Consider the following 17,517-nt stretch of genomic DNA (forward strand, 5'->3'; position numbering starts at 1 on the left):
CGCCGATATCCGCATATATATAATCCTAATCTGAGGGATTAATTGTAATATCGTGTTTAATATGATTTATAGTTCATGCGTGTTTTATAGTATGTAGAGTTTTATATAGTCTTACAGTTCTATTTCATCTGTTTTAGAGTATATTTTATAGTTAATAAATCCACAAAACTCAGAGGTGTTGTCAAATTTTATTCAAAAACTGTTTAGAAGATATGGTAAACAAAGAAAAAGCAGGTAGACAGTTTCAACTATTCACAAGATAAAGCATGGTAAGTTTTTACTGAAGTAGGCCTCTGCGCACCACAAGTTTCTTGCCATGGCACACGTCACACAGATGTTTGGAAAAGCACAGCCAGGTTGTGGCGGGCGTTGAGTGCAGCACGCGATGCTCTGGCTGTGGACAGCTGCCCAGGATTGAGCAGGTTGCGGTCTCCATCCACCTGTTGCCTCCACTCACCTGGTTGGATGTCTCCAGATTGTGTTGTGCTGTCAGTGTAATTTGCAGGGATGTATCGAGTGTTCGCTGTATTTGCAGCATCCGTGCATGTAAGGAAGTTGTGTAGTGCCACACAAGCCTTCACCATAAGGACAGTGTTGTGTGGAGTGCACTCGATTGGACGTCCAAACACCCTCCGCCGCGATGCCGTGATGCCAGGATACCGAAGGCATTCTCAGTGATCCTGCTGTGCCCGGCAGTGGCGGTAGTTCTAAGTCTGTTGCTCCATGCTGACGTAGGAGCCTGTAAACGTATAGAAGGAACAGATTTGTAAGTAGCCTAGTAAATATTACAGTGAAAATGACAGTAAACGAAACAATATGCCACACATACATGTTCACATTTTCACTCGTATAATTACCTGGGTATAGACGCATCAGATTTTTGTGCAGTGGGAACGCTGCATCACCCACAAAGGCATGTGGGTTGATGACATCTGGGCCCGGCAGGTTGGCAGGTGGTGGTATCGGCAGTTTTCCATCAATGAGCTTCGAGCCAAACCGACTGTCTTGGAAAATGCCACCATCACTTTCACGAGCGGAGGCCCCGACGTCCACTATTGTGAAGCGGTAATATGCATCACAGGCCGCCATCAGCACAATGGAATGGGTCCGTTTGTAGTTAAAATAGTCACTACCAGACCTTGGAGGAGCTCTCGTTTGGATGTGTTTGCCATCAAATCCTGTGTTATTTCCACCCACTGTGCTGGTGACGGGAAAGCAACAAATTCCGGCTGCAGGGTGCTCCACAGGGCTCGACACACCTCCGGTACAATGGTTGCAACGGTGCTGCTGCCCAATCGATAACTTGCAGCTATACTCTGCTGTGACGATTCAGTTGATTAAAAGCGCAAAATCACAGCGAGCCTTTCAGCCACACCGACCGGCGCCTGGTGTGTTTTTCCGTGGCGGATATGAGGAGCCCTGCGATGCACCAGCTCCTCAAACTTTGAAGCTGACATACGAAAATATAGCTGATGCTTGTCCTCGCTGATGCTTCTCTTTTACTGGACCAGCGTGCTGAACTCTCCGTCCCTGGTTCGATTCACGTTCAGCGGTCGCACATCATACCGTCTTCGTTTCTTCATCTCGTCCTCTTCGGCCAAATACAACAAGCACAGGAGCTCTATTTCTTCTTCAGCGTCCTTGTCAACGGAGTTGCGTGGACCAATGTTCATGCGTGGAACATGTGCCGCTGCGAGCCCAGCGGTGGAGCATGGCCACAATCGTGTGTGCACCCGCGGGCCTGCGCACAGTCTGCAGACGAGCCTTGCGGAGAGCATGTGAAGACCTTTAGTACGCTCTCCTTCCCCCGTTCTGTCATCAGGCCCACTGCTGTCTCCTTCCGCATTGCTGTTTCCTAAATTCGCTGTCTTTTGGTCCAAATCTCCCTGATGCTGCCTTGACGTCTGGTTCCAGTCCTGCCTTATGGTTCCTCAGCGGACGTCGGTCATGAGTGCTGTATTTCAGCCTCGGTCTGTTGCGCAAAAAGCACCGGCTTCATACGGATCTCCAGTGTTGGATCATTTCGGTTAGAATGACGAGGGAGTGAAAACAGAAATGCTTGAATCATGTCCCTTACATAAAAGCAAACACGAGCAGTATGAGCATGTACCTTCACCGTAAACACCTGATGTGACACTTTCTGACAGTCGAGGGCTCGAGGAAGCGACACAAGTAAAACAATTAAAACAATTAAAACAATTAAAACATCCAGAAACCGAACCGAAACCGTGGTCCTGAAACCGAGGTTCGGACTGAACTGTGGGCTCGCTGTACTGTTACAACCCAAATAATAATAATATGACTTAATGCATGAATATATCCTTGTTTGTTTTATTTTTATTTTGAACATAATAGATAAAAACTAAATAATGAGTACAATTTAAATATGGTAAAATGAGTGAACAGTAGAGAATGTGGAGTGAATTGTGGTCCAGAAAATTATTTTGGCTTACTGAGTTCTGACAGTTTATTTTGTATATGTTTAATTTCAGATTTTTTAAGTACAATTTTTCATGCAGTATTACTCCAAGCCATTTGGTTTCATGAGTCCTTACAATGGCAATCTCATCTATCTGTATTATTACATTAACATTCCTTCGACAATGCCCAAATAGCACAGGTTTGTTTTAATTTATAACTCATTGACCCTCAAAACCAATTCTTTATTTTACATATTTATGCAGTAATTGTTCTTAGTAGATCCCCCAAATCCCCCTTGAGCCGAAATACTTGTGCCATCTGCAAATAAAACCAATTTAAAATGTTACAAACTTTGTAGATGTTATTTATGGAAAGGATGAAAAGTTTGGGACCCAGTACTGACCCATGGGGGACCCCACAAGTAATGTCAAAGCATGAAGAAGTAAATGTTCCCAGCTTCACAAACTGGTTCCTGCCTTCTGAGTAACTTTTTGTCCCGTGGAAAACTGTGCACCTGATCCCATCCGGTTTTAGGTCGATAAATATTCCAACTGCATACAGTTTGTGATCTATAGCAGTTGTGATTTCTTCAATTTATTCCATAAATTTCAATGATGTTGTACGATTACATTAGATAGATTACATTACATTACATTACATTAGACATTCCCTTATTCTCACAATGGGTAAATTCTGATTGTTACCGCAGCCAGTAAAAGAAAAAGAAAAGAATATGAATAATCTGAAGTCCCACTGACTGTTGGACAGTAATTTTTGTTGTTTTATCAATTTGTGGAGTTTGGTATTGAATCCTTTTTCTATTTAATTGCTCTGTCCTGTATAAACATCAACTGGCTGAGCATGTCACGGTATATACTGTTCACACCCGTGTATTTATTCATCTTTTATAATATTCTCTTGTTCTTTATGCTGCTCCCATTGGTGGAAATGTGCTTGGTCTGGGAGGAGGAACTTTAGCTTCTGATTTGAAATGACTACCAAACCAAGCTGATGACAATGACAGCATGTGAGAAAACCTATCCAGCGTCTTCATATCAGTTTATTTTAGCAGAGGACACTAGTGAGATGACAGCACAGACGCCCATCTATTCTGGACTGCTGTTAAGATGAGGGATGTGAATTGATAACATTTTTACGATTCCGAGTGCATTTTAGATTTTGTTTAATGAATCAATTCTTTATGAATTCTCTCATCGATTTTCATTTGGAAATGAAACCTGCAGTATTAACAGCAGAGGACATGTTCACGTTGCCGCTGCTGCTGGTTTGAGATTCACTCCGGAGCAGATCGACATTCATTCAAAGTTATCGCTGCTGTGTGTGCAGATGTTGTATGGATGTATGGTAGTGGTCATTTATAATCTATGTTAAGAATTGATATCGGCCTGTATGATCCACACTCTGTTTTATCTTTGCCTTCCTTTGGTCTTGCTGTGACGATTGCCTCCCTCCAACTTGGAGGCGTTTGTGCCTTTTTTAAGATAAGATATTCTTTATTTATCTCACATGTGGAGAAATGTGCAGTGGTACAACAGGACAGTAAAGAGAAAGAAGTACACATAGCAGGAACTAGAAAAGCAGATAAAAATACAATATAATAAAAAATATGCACACGGTGCCTATAAGTGTGGACATGTACAGAATATGGTGGTGGATGTATTTTACATAGTCAAGACGTTCTTATAGATTATTATAGTTATAGCACCACTTATTGCCCAGCTGGAGTGGAGTGATATTGTCCGGTGGTGGTGTGCAGTGGTCTACTGGGAGCAGGCTTGGTTGAAGAGTCTGACTGCAGCAGGGAGGAAGGACCGGCGGAGTCTCTCCTTCAGACACCGCGGGTGGAGAAGCCTGTCACTGAAGGAGCTGCCCAGTGATGTGACGGTACCATGTAGGGGGTGGGAGACGGTCTCCATCAGGGATGAGAGCTTCTTCAACATCCTCCTGTCTCCCACCACCTCCACAGGGTCCAGGGGGCAGCCCAGGACAGAGCTGGCCTTCCTCACCAGTCGGTTCATTTTAAAGCTCAATTCAGGGTGGGAAGTAATACAGGGATCAAATCAGACTTTAACTCCTTATACCATTCAGTGTCCATCTGAACCTGCTGATTTGTTTGATTTCAGTCCACTAATGGCCTTTTTAAGTTCATTTTCTGATATACAGTATCTGCCGTCATTTTTGAATTCTGTTCTTCAGTCAGACTTCGATCCAATGAATTTAGTAAGCTGTCCATTTTATCCACGGTTCCACCTGAGACTTTAGAATATAATGATTTATAGAATAATTCAAATGCCTTGTGAGTGTCATGTAGTTTATTCTTCATCTTTTTTGTTTTGGGGTCTTTAATTTTTTGTTGCTGTATTTTCAGTAATTTTCTTTTTTAATTTCCAAGCTAATATTTTTACTGATTTTGAACCACCATCATAATACTTCTGTTTAAGAATCATACACTTTTTCTTTATATCTGGAGTGTCTATCTTGTTTATTTTGTTTCTAATATTCTTAATATCCTCGAAAATATTTGGTGTTAGAGATCGTTTATGTTTACTTCCAATCCTTTTTTGTAAGTCCTCCCTATTTTTATTCCTCTTCTTCGTCTTTTAGGAGGCAATTGGTATAATTTTCCCTCTTATTACGGCTTTTAATGTGTCCCAAAGTATAGGAGGCGAGACCTCTCCATGATCATTTATATCAACAAAGTCCTTCGTATTTCTTTTTTGATGTTTTCGTTAAAATTGGAATCTTTAAGCATACTCAAATTCAATTTCCAGGTGGTCATTTTGGGGCACAAATCTAAATGTACTGTTCAGTACAAAGGTGCATGATCACTCACATCTATTGTTCCCATGTCACATGTCTCTAATTTGTCTTTGTCCTTTTTCTCGTGGAGAGAGGATAAGGAGCTGAGGACTGGGAGTAATCTCGCCTTCTAGGAAAAAGATCTCTCCAAATATCAATAAGATCAAAAAGGGCGCATACTTTCTTATATAGATTACGAGGATTTGGGGCTTTTCGATTTGAACTGTCAAGTTCTGGCCGCAAACAAATATTTAAATCCATTCCGCATATCAAAAAACCTTTGATTTCAGTTTCCATCATATTAATGATTTTTTAGTAAAAACCCAGGTTGCTCCCAGGAGGAGTGTAGACATTCATTAAAGTGACTGGATTATCATCTATATTCCCTCTTACTAATATGAATCTTCCCTCTTTGTCTTTCAACTCAAATGTCTTCTCAAAATGTAATTTATTTGAAATAAGGATTGCAAAGCCTCGTCTACGGACAGATTTATATGATGAGGAAAAGATATTTGTAAATTCAAATCTTTTTAATTTCTCATGTTTAATATTATCCAAATGGGTTTCTTGTAGATATACTCTTTGTGCTTGATCCTTTTATACTTTAGATGAGATTCTGCTACGTTTTCCTGGGTTAGTAAGCCCGTTTACGTTGAAAGAGCTCCACTTTACTAAACTGCGATTCATCTGTTATGAACCAAAAATATAAGATGTCAAAAAAAAATATTAAAAATGCCAACGTTGGTCTACTCTCTGAGTGAACAAGAACTTTGAACAAGAGGAACCGAGAACACAATGAACAGTAAATTAAAAAATAGGCTCCAAGGTAGAAGTCTTTCCCAAATGACCCTGTGAAGAGATGGTCAGAGTGTCTCGGAGTAGGGGAAAGCCTATATATAGGTTGATATCAACCTTTGGCAGTTCTGTGTGACTTTAATATTAAAGTCTTACAGTTCTCTGTGTCTTTCCTCTTTTATTGGTAAAAGAGATGCATGGCATATTCACCCGACGTGATGGCGAGCAATTCTTGCCCTCAATCTTCTGCAGTTGTTGGTGTGGACCTCCTGGACTTCTGAAGTCTCTCCCGGATGTCTTGCTCACGAGTGTCTCCTTCATCACATTGTTGTTGGGCTCCTCCGCGGTCCATGCTGACACCAGGCTTTCCTTAGAGACTGGCAGACCTCTGGAGATCATATCTGGAGTTGCCTCTTGCACTGATTGATGACTTTCTTCAAACTGTGGCACCGCAGCCTCATGTAAACACCAATTTGCATACTTATTTTTGTAGCGTTAACAAACAGTTAAACAATTTGTCAGGCCTGAATTTTGAATGAACAATTGTGAGGACATTTATTCGTTTATTTGAGTTAGTATGTAAATCTACCAGGCCTGTAATGTACATGTGAAGGCTGTCTTTTATTTTTGGAGTTTGAGTCGTATGTTAAAATCATAAAATGTTATATTCAATTCAGCAGTAATCCTGCAGAGGCCTGCCACTTCTCACCCTTTGGTTTGGGATGTTATTATTAAAAAGTAAAGCGAATACCTTGTCCCTCGATGTCGATGCCCCCCCCCCCCCAAACCCCCCACCCCCCCAGTGTAACATTTCCCCCTCGTGGCCAAGCTGACTGTGACAAAGGCTTTGCAGCAGCCAGCTTTAAAATGCAGACCTGGATTAGCCAGCGAGGTTAAGCTATTTCAGAAGTGCTTTAAAAAGGAGTGACCTCTGGTTTGTCGTTTTGAATAGACGACAAAACTTTGTCCTCCGCTCATTTAAGTGATTTACTGAGAGTACAAATGCAGGTCTGACTGCGACATGCTGCTTTTTTTTTTTTTAATGCAGAAGATCCTTTCATTCACTGCCGCTCTCCCACCTTCTCACAGCGCTACACACACACACACACACACACACACACACACACACACACACACACACACACACACACAGTCCCATTCAGTGAGCACATTACTGTGTTTGTGCAGCCTGAATATACAAGACATTTTTGTGTCTGTCCTTGAAAATAAGGGAACAAAAGGGCTTAATTTTGAAGGTTTTCTTTTTCTCAGTGTCAACTATCACTACAGCACCTGTGAAATCCTTTATTATGACTAAATAACAGCCCTGTGAAGGACTTGTACCATCTGCTATCATCACCCCGCGTCTTGGAGAAATCAGCTTTGCGTGCTGGGAAACAAGAAGTCTGGAGAGAAATAGACTCCCCACCATGATGAACCTGCCTCGTCATTCCTCTGACAGCTATACGAGGCCTCTCCACAGGTTTTATTGATCTCTTTGTCACACTCAAGAGTGTGTTTGTGTGTGTTTCAGCCAGAGAGACCGCCTGGCGTCCATGTGTCCGGGCAACCTGATGCACATCATGACTTCACATCTGAGCCTCCTCGTGCTGAGTGAGTACGCATCGCCGTTTTAACCGTTGAGGTCAGCTGGCCGGCTGCTTGTGAGAAATGCTGAAGCTGAGGTGACTTAGAAAGCCTGCAGCGGCTAATGCATCCCTAACAGGATTTTAGCTGATATGGTCTTAAAAAGGAGCCACATTTCAAGGTTCAAGGTCATTTTGTTTGTTCTTGTGGGAAGATTCGTTACCTCCATAGTGACTCCCTGATGCTTTTGCAAAATCAATACTTTTTGTTCATTTTATGTATTATTTAAGTGCAGTTAAATTAAATGATTGATCAATACGTGATGAGTTAAAATATAAATCATAGCTCCTGATTTTTCTGACTCTTTGGATTAGATGTTCATTACTCTCCTTTCAGAAAGTCTTACTTTTTATTTACTTTTTATTTTCAAAGTCTTCAATAGGCCTGTATATCTCTGTGCTTTATTAATTAAGTATGTTTTTACATCTGCAAATCTGTTATTCATTAGTATCATTCAATTCTGTGCTTTTCTTCCCCACTGTAAAATAAAACTGTGATAAAATGTTTGTTGATTATAGAATTGCAATATTCTGGTTTATAAGCTCAATGTTTGTAAGGTTAAACTTAAAAAAAAAAGTGTTTGTTTTGGTGGTAAAGCTTGCAGACTGTTCTAGTTAAACAGATATGCTGCTCGGATGAGTTGAATTAGTTTTTGCTGTTGAACGCTGCATTTTACCAAGCAGAAGAAACATTCAGGATAAATGATCTCTGCCTCTGTTTTCTGACTCTGCTGCTGGAGGATTAGTTTTTCTGTTGGATTCCTAGGTTTTTTATGCAGGCTAATGACAGGACTTATATTTGTACATGACTGTGTAATCTATGGGACTTGAAGCCTTTTTGTTAGAATAGACCTGTCTTAGTTTCGCTAAAATGACATGGAAGCAGAATCTTGAACGATAATAATTATGTTAAACTGCTGTACAAAGTTGGGAGTAACGCATTAAAAAAGTAACAGTTACAGTAACTTTATTAACACAGTAATATAACGCATTACTTAAAAAAAAAAGGTAAATATAATTCTCGTTACAATCTCAGTAACGAGCGTTACTATGCGATTTAACACTATTGGGTGTAAGAATTTAAAAAAACAACGCGGTAAAGAATAAAGAAATCTGAGTAAGAGGCATTTCCTGCTGCTGGAATTCATTAACACACACTGATTCTACATTTGGGAGATGGAAAAACTTCAGTTGGTCATAGAAAAGGACAAGAATAGTGAAGTGAAGTGTAATCTGTGTGTGAGGAAACTCTTCAGGAAGGTTGGACGGATTCAGACTTTCGGCTTCAATAACTCTTTAGACGTGACGTCCTCAACTTCTTTCCCATCCGTGTGAGGTAGGTGATGTACTCCAAGCTTATTTTTATGAAAACTATCTGTCTTTGGAGCGGCGGAAATAACGTTGATCTCTATGAGCAGCCAGCTGCATGTCCACTGCGCACCGTCTGCAAATTACAAACCGCTGCAGCAGTGAAGACAGAGGCTGCAAAAATCTCTAAACGTTACTTGTATTCATTGCAGCGTCGCCAACATCACTGCAGCTTCACTTGCCTGCTGCTGATCAGACTACAACACTTGGTTTGATATAAAAAGGTTTCTTCACCTTTTATATTAGTCCTAAAATTCAATAAATTCACTCTAATGTACTATAGAACAATGCAACTCTACTTAACCATCAACAGGATCCTGCTGATCATATTAAAGTACTTGGTTTGACAAAAAATACTTTTCCATACTTTTTTAAACATTCTTGTCTAATCAGTGAACAGTCTGAACAGTTTATTGGTATATTGATGAGGTTTGCTTCTCTGTGGTGGATTCTAAGTTTCATTACTAGACATTGTCATGGATTTGGTCAAACTACTGCACTGTGGAACTACGGACCTTAGGTATGGACAATATTCAGTGTGTGTGCTTGTGTGTGAAGTTTAAGGATCAAATGATTAAACCTGCTTTGATGGCACTTCTCTTGATGTGTGTGATACTGTATTTTAAAGAATACACAGTAAAAATGGCTGGTCTTGTTTGTTGGTAAAGCATAAGTTATGTTCATTCAGTGCATGTCGTCTTTGTGCTGTGAGCTTCATTCATGAGAGGATGAATAATAGAAAGAAAACAGATAAAGAGATTGTGTGTCTCGTCATGTCATCAGGCAGTAGGTTTCATTATAGTGGCTGTAGTTCTGTTGTGTTATACTGTATATGAATTCGTCGAGACTTTCTGCAGCCTCTCTATTATCTTTTAGCAGACTGATCTTTTGTCTGTTGACAAGATTGTGACGGTCGTTGTTACTTATTGTATTGCACCATTAGTCTTTGCTGTGTCTATTATAGGAAGTTGTTAGTAGTTTTAGGAGCCTGCTGTCATTATTAATAAATTCAATTATAGCTATTTAAAATACCTAGTCATATTTCTGTGATTATTTTAGTGAAAGTAACTCAAAAGTAAATTCAAAATTAGTGTACGGCATTAGAATTCAGAGACATTAATATTGTAATGTAAGTAATTTCTTTCAAAACTAATAATATAAAATGTATTACCAACACTGCTGGTATATACAGTTGTCTCTGTAGGGAGAAAAATATGAAAGTATCTGCACTTTTCATTTCACAGTGTGCGCGCTTAAAACCTGAATCCTCTCTGCGAACTACTGTGCTTTTTTTTTTTTATAGTTTATTCAAACAGAAAATAAGCTTAAAAACAACTTCAGTGACATGTGACAAAACATTTGACTTGATGTTCACACTATGAGAACTAGAGTGGTACAAAACTGTTTGTTATGTCGTTAGGTAGAGACGGCTTCAGCTGTCATTGATCCTGTTGTCATCACCAAATGCTAAATGGGAATAAAGTAAACTAAAACAACTTCTTCATCAATGGCTCTTGTGGCTCTGAGTTTTAAAATACAACATGTTGGTTTAGCATAGTAGCAAACACAGTGGCTTGTTTTTCATGAACAAAAAGAGAATAAGTAAAACCTGTGATGAAATGACTCCCTAAAATCCAAGAGGAAGTGTCCCTGGAAGACAGGAGTCCACTCTTCAGACAAATAATTGTACAACCAGTTGTTATTGAATGAACCAAACATCAAATATATTATGGATGAAACAAAGATATGTACACAGAATAAATTATATACATCATAAAGGTAAAAAAGAAATGTTAAAAATGAATATTCAAACAATGATATCTACAAATACTTACAACTGAAAAAGAAAAAAAAACATGTAAAGCAAATGGAACGTCATGTATATCATAGATATATATAACATAGGAAATGTGTACAGCATCAATTGCCACAATTATCAGACGCAACTTCATCTCAGATCTTATTTACCGAGTAATTTTTACAGAAACATACAGTAATGTTTATCAGTCCTACATCCTGACACCATGTTGCTCCGCCGACCCTGGATCAAGGAAGTCTGCGATAGAAGACACGTGTCCCTGGACACCAATCAATACATTACGTTCCCTGACTATTTCATGAGCTGCCATATGCTGTCCTGTCCTGGCCTGCTGGAGACGGATTCGGGACTCTCTATATACACTCGGTAATATTTGTTTTTGCTCAAAAAAGAAAAAGTCAAATCGCTCCCTACATGCACTTCCTGGTCAGGCAAACAAATCTAATATCACAGATATCAGTAAAATAGACATTGAAACTTGTAGTATTTTGGCCGTATTTGTTTCGCTCCACTTGAAATTTGCCTGGAAAACCTGTCCGGTGTCCATGTTTGGTATTCTGTCTGCTCATTTAGGCACATTAACAGTTAAAAACCTGTCCCGATTCGTCCGCTTGGTACAGGGTGTCAATTGTTATCGGGTCCCCACGACAGAGATTCTACCTGTATTTGGAATTTGCACTAAAACGCAAACCATTCTTCATCAGGAGGTGCGGTTTTCTTGCTTTCTTCAATAGTCTGGCCATGAATGTGTACCTTGCACTGTGTGTCAGCTTTTAATCATCAGAGCAGCTCCGTCTGCCTCGTGACAATAGGTCCTACGTGCTTGTTCAAACTCTGGGATTATCAGGTTCGCTCACAGGATTGGGAATCTGAGATATTTGTGGAATGCGGATTGAATGACTGGATACTGACAGTAGAGTTTGATCTTGCAGCCGCATTCACACAGACATGCGCGCAACACACAACAATTGTTTAATAAGCTTTGTTCCACTGGTGAGGTGTGTTTGTTGTGCTCCTTCGTATTAATTTGTTCTCATTTTGCTCAGGACTATTTTATGAAAGTATCAAGTTAAAAGAAGACTGTGGTCTGTGTACACAGGGAAGTAGAAACTGATAACATAGACTGTAATTGCCCTTCCTAACTTCACTCAGGTATCTGGGTCAGTCTGTGTGTTGATTATTAACAGGGCTGCATTCATGTGTGTGGGCCCAGAAACTGTCAACTCCAGTAACGATGAGCTTGAGTCGGTTTCAGTCTCACAATGAATGAATGAATATGGATGGCATCAAATAGATATATATATAGCAGAGACATAGAAAATACTTTATTCATCTCCAGGGGGGGGAATTCAAGGCGTCCAGCAGCTCTACTAATAATAATAATTCATAGTTACAATCACGACAGCATTAAAAAGTAAGATAGAATACAGAATTAGAGCGGCAGCACAAGTAGCTGACACTTCACACAATGATGTTTCCGGTTACTATATTGCCTGATGGCACGGGAGACAAAGGATGTCCTGAACCTCTCAGTCCTACAGCGCATTGAGACTGTGCAGAGGACGTTAGCATCGATTTATAATAGCTTTAACCTGACGCTCGTGCAATCCTCTACCACACTTCCAACAGTCCAGACTCTTTGTAGTTACTCAGCCAGCTTTTTTGATGAGCTTCTCCAGCGTTGGTAGTTCTTCTCTGAGCCCTCCATCCCAACTGCAGCGTAGAACATGGCGCTGTCTACCATGCTCAGTAGCTCACTCCAGACTCCAGACGACATGAGCCTCCTGAGAAAAACCAATCAGCTCTGTCGATTCTTGAAGATGGCTCCTGTGTTTGCAGACCAAGACCTGACCCCCTACTATCCAGGACACACCAAGTGTTTTTGAGTCTGTACTGGCTCCACAGCTGAGAACAGGCTGACTGGGGGGCTTTGTTCTCCTGACGTCCACCACCAGCTCCTTGGTGTTGATGAGGAGAACGTCGTTACGTGTCCAGTCAGTGAAGGATTCCTGTACTTCTCCTGTCCATCCCGCATACAAACCTCAACAGCTGTACCATTAGAACACTTCTGAATGTGGCAGGACTCTGAGTTGTAATAAAAGTCCCATGTGAACAGAATGAACAGGGTGTGGCTAGAACAGTTCTCTGAGGAACCCCTGTGCTGCACTGCAGTGTCTCACACATGTATAGATCCCCAGCCTGACAAACGGTAGCCTTGCTGTTCGCGAGTCCATGACCCAAGCAGTTCAGGACGGAGTCTCCACCATAATGCTGGGGTCTTGTCCAAACTCTCTTTTTTCTCCCCGTCGTTCTTAAAAAGTTTCCTGTCCATGTGACATTATGTAAATGACTCAAAACGATGTAGTACATATGCCAAGCCTATCGGTGGCGCTGTAACTCTGCCACAGAAATAAACCAAGACTGGAGAAGAAGACCACGAGCAAAAATGGAGAAACCGACAAGTCCGACATCTGGCCTTATTAAACCAACTGGCATTAGAAGCTTCTGCATCTCGACCTGCAGCAGGTCGTCCATTGTTGTTGTTGTTAAGGGTCATCGTGGAGAGGATCGTGGGATTATTGGGTCAAGGCGTGGGGCGATGACATCATCGTTTCGAGCGAATGTGCGCCTTGCCCATCGACACTTCATCACCACGCTCGTGTTTTTAAAGTTCTCCACGCTGGAACCTGTTCTGAAAAAAATGCTGCGCTGTGTGGATGACCGTCCACAAACGAAGCAGTTACACAAAACGGCGCTGTTGTGTCGGCAGAGCCTGGGTTCTTCTCTCAGCATGAAGGGCAGAACAGCGTTAAATGTTCTCGAAAAGTCAAAAGACCCTCATATACGGACCCGGCACATTGAGGCGTATGCAGCATGTAGAGGATGAAGTTCCTGAGTGACCTGTGGTCTTACACATGATCTGTTTCTGCCCGTGTCTTTTATAGAAATCAGTAGTTGTCCTCCAGCAGTGTTGAAGTATGTTACAGTATTGGTGGCTCGATGACCAAATCTAATTTGAACTCACATGACAATGAATTGACTGCTTGGTGCTTCACAGTGCAACACTCTGATCAGTCTGTTAGTTGGTCATTGGAAGTGGCTCTGCTCATCATTGTGAAGGAGAATTCACCGAGTGTTGGATGTTCCCACACTGAAGGGATGGTGAGCTAAGTTAAGACGTGTGACAGGTTAGTTTTACTCTCCTGATGATGTGTTGTTGATGTCCTGATGCAACCTGAACTCATCTCCAGTCACGTCCCAGTATAAACTTTACAACTGATACAATAATCAAGATTTTCTTACCTCTTGGTGTGGTAATAACATTTAAAAAACATATTCCTCCTCCAAACAAATCAAATTACTTTTTTGTAAAGTGTTTCTTTCCCCAAAGTCTCTCTTACAGTTTTCTTCTAGATCAGGAGTGTCAAACTCATTTCCACCGAGGTTCACGTCAGCATCATGGCTGCCCTCAAAGGGCCAAATGTAACTGTAAGACAGTATAAATGTAACTAAATGTAAACAAATATAATGTAAAATAAATGTAACTAGTCCTCCATTTTAAATAACTCTGACTTTATTACTTATTCATATTCTAGATATTATATTTGCATTTTCATAGATATAAAAAAATATATTTGCTGGTTGCTCTGTTCAGTCTAACTTTGTCATACTTCCCTCCGTACTTGGTGTCAAAATGTGGACTTATATTTTACTCTTTGACAACCGACACGCCTCAGAACACTAAAGACAAACCGTTTTTCTCCTTGAAGCACAAACATGTCTTCTCCTCCCTTCGTTCATCAAACATCCTTTCATCTGCATCAAGTTTTCTCTTCCTGGACATTTTGAGATGGTTTATATTTCTCAAGTCTACTTGTGGAAAATTGCATTGGTGTTTATACACTGCAATCAAATGGTAATATAATATTTATTTATTCATTTGATCGGGACAACACACAATAATAAACAATCATATACAAATCGTACACGAATTGTAAATGTGCCAGATTGTGGCAAAACTGCAAATTTACATCTTTCGCCTGTTCGCCTGTTCGCCGCTCGCCGCCGCGTACAGTTTCTCACGAGGGGTTGTCCGCTGTCGGTTCGGCGTGGGGAACATCTTAATCTGGATATGCACTAGTGCAGAACTACTTCCGTGTCAACAAAGGCACATGTAATTATCGTATTTTATAGAATGTTTGAACCTGCGCTCACATGTTCCCAATAGACACACACCCCAAGACTTGTCTACTGGGAACAATACAGTATTTTATTTTAGTACAATCAGACCTTTAAGCCTTCGCGGGCCACATAAAATAACGTGGCGGGCCACATTTGGTCCGCGGGCCTTGAGTTTGACACGTGTTCTAGATTTTTAACATGAAAACTTTTCAGAACTTTAACACTTATTGGTGTTTCTGTTTTCAAAATAATGTTTAATTGTCATGTTGTAAGTCTCAAATTGTCTCGGGAGGAGAAAGTGGTCTCAGTTCTTGTTTGTTCAAAATAAGATAAAGAAATAAAAAAAATAATGAAAGTGCAGTTCTGACTTTTCAAGCATCAATATATGATTTGTAGTTCTCCAGTGCTCATCTGCCAGTCTGCATACGGAGCAGATCAGCACGGGTCCACCAGCAGTGGCTGTTTGGAAACGTGGAAAGCTGTTCTAACGTCGGCTGAGGAAAAGCTGTGTCTTCAATGAGTTCATTGATTGCGTCTCCTCATTCTTCATGTTCTCACACTGCCGCCAAGCCTCCGAGAGAAATGTTTTACTCACTGCAGGAAGAATGCTGCCCTGTGGAAAGAGATTGTGTACAGGTGTTGTTCCAGGTATTCTGTGTGTTTGTTTGTGTGGTGGGAGGTGTGTTTGCATCACATCCCCCCCTCTGGCACCTGGAATGTTTTGCTCTCATGAACATCTTCTTCACTGTCTCTACATTCTTGCCACAACCCTATAAACAAGAGAAGCCCCAGGGGTATGTGAGCTTGGCGTGTGTGTAGTTTTCACTGTCGCCACGCTCTGGCAGAGCAGCTGGAGTCTGATGACGTCTGTAGAGAACGGTCCTCTCTGCGTGACAATCAGGCCAGGCTTTCTTTAGGACATTCAATAAAAGCTGTGTTTATCAACCAGTGGGGACATTAGCTGTTTTTAGTTCCTTTTTAGCTCATCTAAAGTACATTAGCTGTTTTTAGTTCCTTTTTAGCTCATCTAAAGTACATTAGCTGTTTTCACGTCATCTAAAAGGAACAAAAAACAACAAATGTACCTTCTGGTCAATAAACACAGCTTTTACCGAACCTGTTCTGAGATGATGACGGACTCGTCCTTTAGAAAAAGTATTGCTGAATCAAGACTGATGAGAAAAGTCGTATAGACAAAGTAAGCTATGTCATTTTGAAAGCAAACATTTCCTGCTGTGAATGTCCATCATACTTGTTTCAGTTGTTTTGTGGAAAAGAAATCACAGATTCTGAAGAGGGTATCTCCCAAAATAGTTCCAGCTTGGCATGGTACTTTTATGTGATTTATTGACCTGATTTGTGGAAGTCTGTCTCTTGATGTCACTCTCCAGTTATGAACGTTCCGTCCATTCATCAAGGTGGACAAATTTAAATATTCTGTGTTAACAAGTATGGCTAACGCGGCCACGTTTTCCGACAAGCGGCGGCAGTGATGCGGCTGCTGTTTGAGCCTCGTAATTATTAAAGAGAGAGCTGAGCTGTAAAGCTAAGCTCTCCTGTCATCATCCCCACCCTCACCTATGAACCTGAACTTTGAGTCATTCCACCCCACTATAATAAGAGATGCCAGATCCAAGCACCTGAAATTAGTTTTCTCCAGAGGATGGTGGGTGGTGAGCTCCCTCGCAGTGAAGAACTTGATCATTCAGAAGAGAGTCAACATCCACTCCTCCACATTGAGAGCCGCCAGGTGAAGTAGATTGTTTCCTATTACAGGTTTACTGGAAAGAGGTTAACCCAGGAATGGATGGATGGATGGATGGATGGATGGATGGATGGATGATGGATGGATGGATGGATGGATGGATGGATGCTTAGAAGTGTGTTCTGTTCTGAAAGTAGATCCATGAATAGACTGACTGCTCTGTAGAAAAAGTGACACGTTACATAGAATATAAAAACTGTGGCAAACAAAACAAATCACTTTGAAAAAGACACCATGTACACACTCTATGATGAAAACCAAGTACAAGATGAGTTTTCTCCAGCCCACACAGAGGGCTGGAGAAAACAGCCCACACAGGCCACACAGGAAAACATTGCACGAACTTCTCAGATATCAGACGAGTATTTTTTTCTTCTTTTTTAAAAGAAGGTTGCTTCACAGGTGAGCGTGAGCGTAGACGACTCTTTGCCTTGTAATTACCAACACCTGTAGAAAAAGAAGTACTCCGTCAGTAACCTTCTGTTTGGGCTGGAGGTTGGTCCGTCCGGACCCGGGCCGCGCTCCGCCATTAGGTGGTGCCTGGCTGAAGGTAAACGCTGACTGGAAATAATAATGGGGAAAAAAGGAGCAAAAAGCCTCCTGAGCGATGGACCTGGGTCCCGGCTTGACTCGGCAGGGAAGTCCAACTCTTGATCAGAGCAGTCAGGGATTCATGGTGAATCCTAGTTCACCCACCAACT

At 41.1% G+C, this 17,517-nt stretch overlaps 1 protein-coding gene across 1 annotated transcript in view; it reads left to right on the forward strand.

The window, feature by feature from the left end:
• lamb2l (laminin, beta 2-like) overlaps window positions 1-17,517 on the forward strand; it is an 87,118-nt gene that overhangs the window by 24,135 nt on the left and 45,466 nt on the right. The window contains exon 2 of the mRNA XM_080469520.1: window positions 7,571-7,650. Within this exon, the coding sequence (XP_080325646.1) occupies window positions 7,593-7,650 (58 nt within the window). The 5' untranslated portion in view covers window positions 7,571-7,592. The remainder of the gene's footprint in view (window positions 1-7,570; window positions 7,651-17,517) is intronic.

Source organism: Lipophrys pholis (assembly GCF_963383615.2).
Source record: "Lipophrys pholis genome assembly, chromosome: 8".
Lineage (NCBI taxonomy): Eukaryota > Metazoa > Chordata > Actinopteri > Blenniiformes > Blenniidae > Lipophrys > Lipophrys pholis.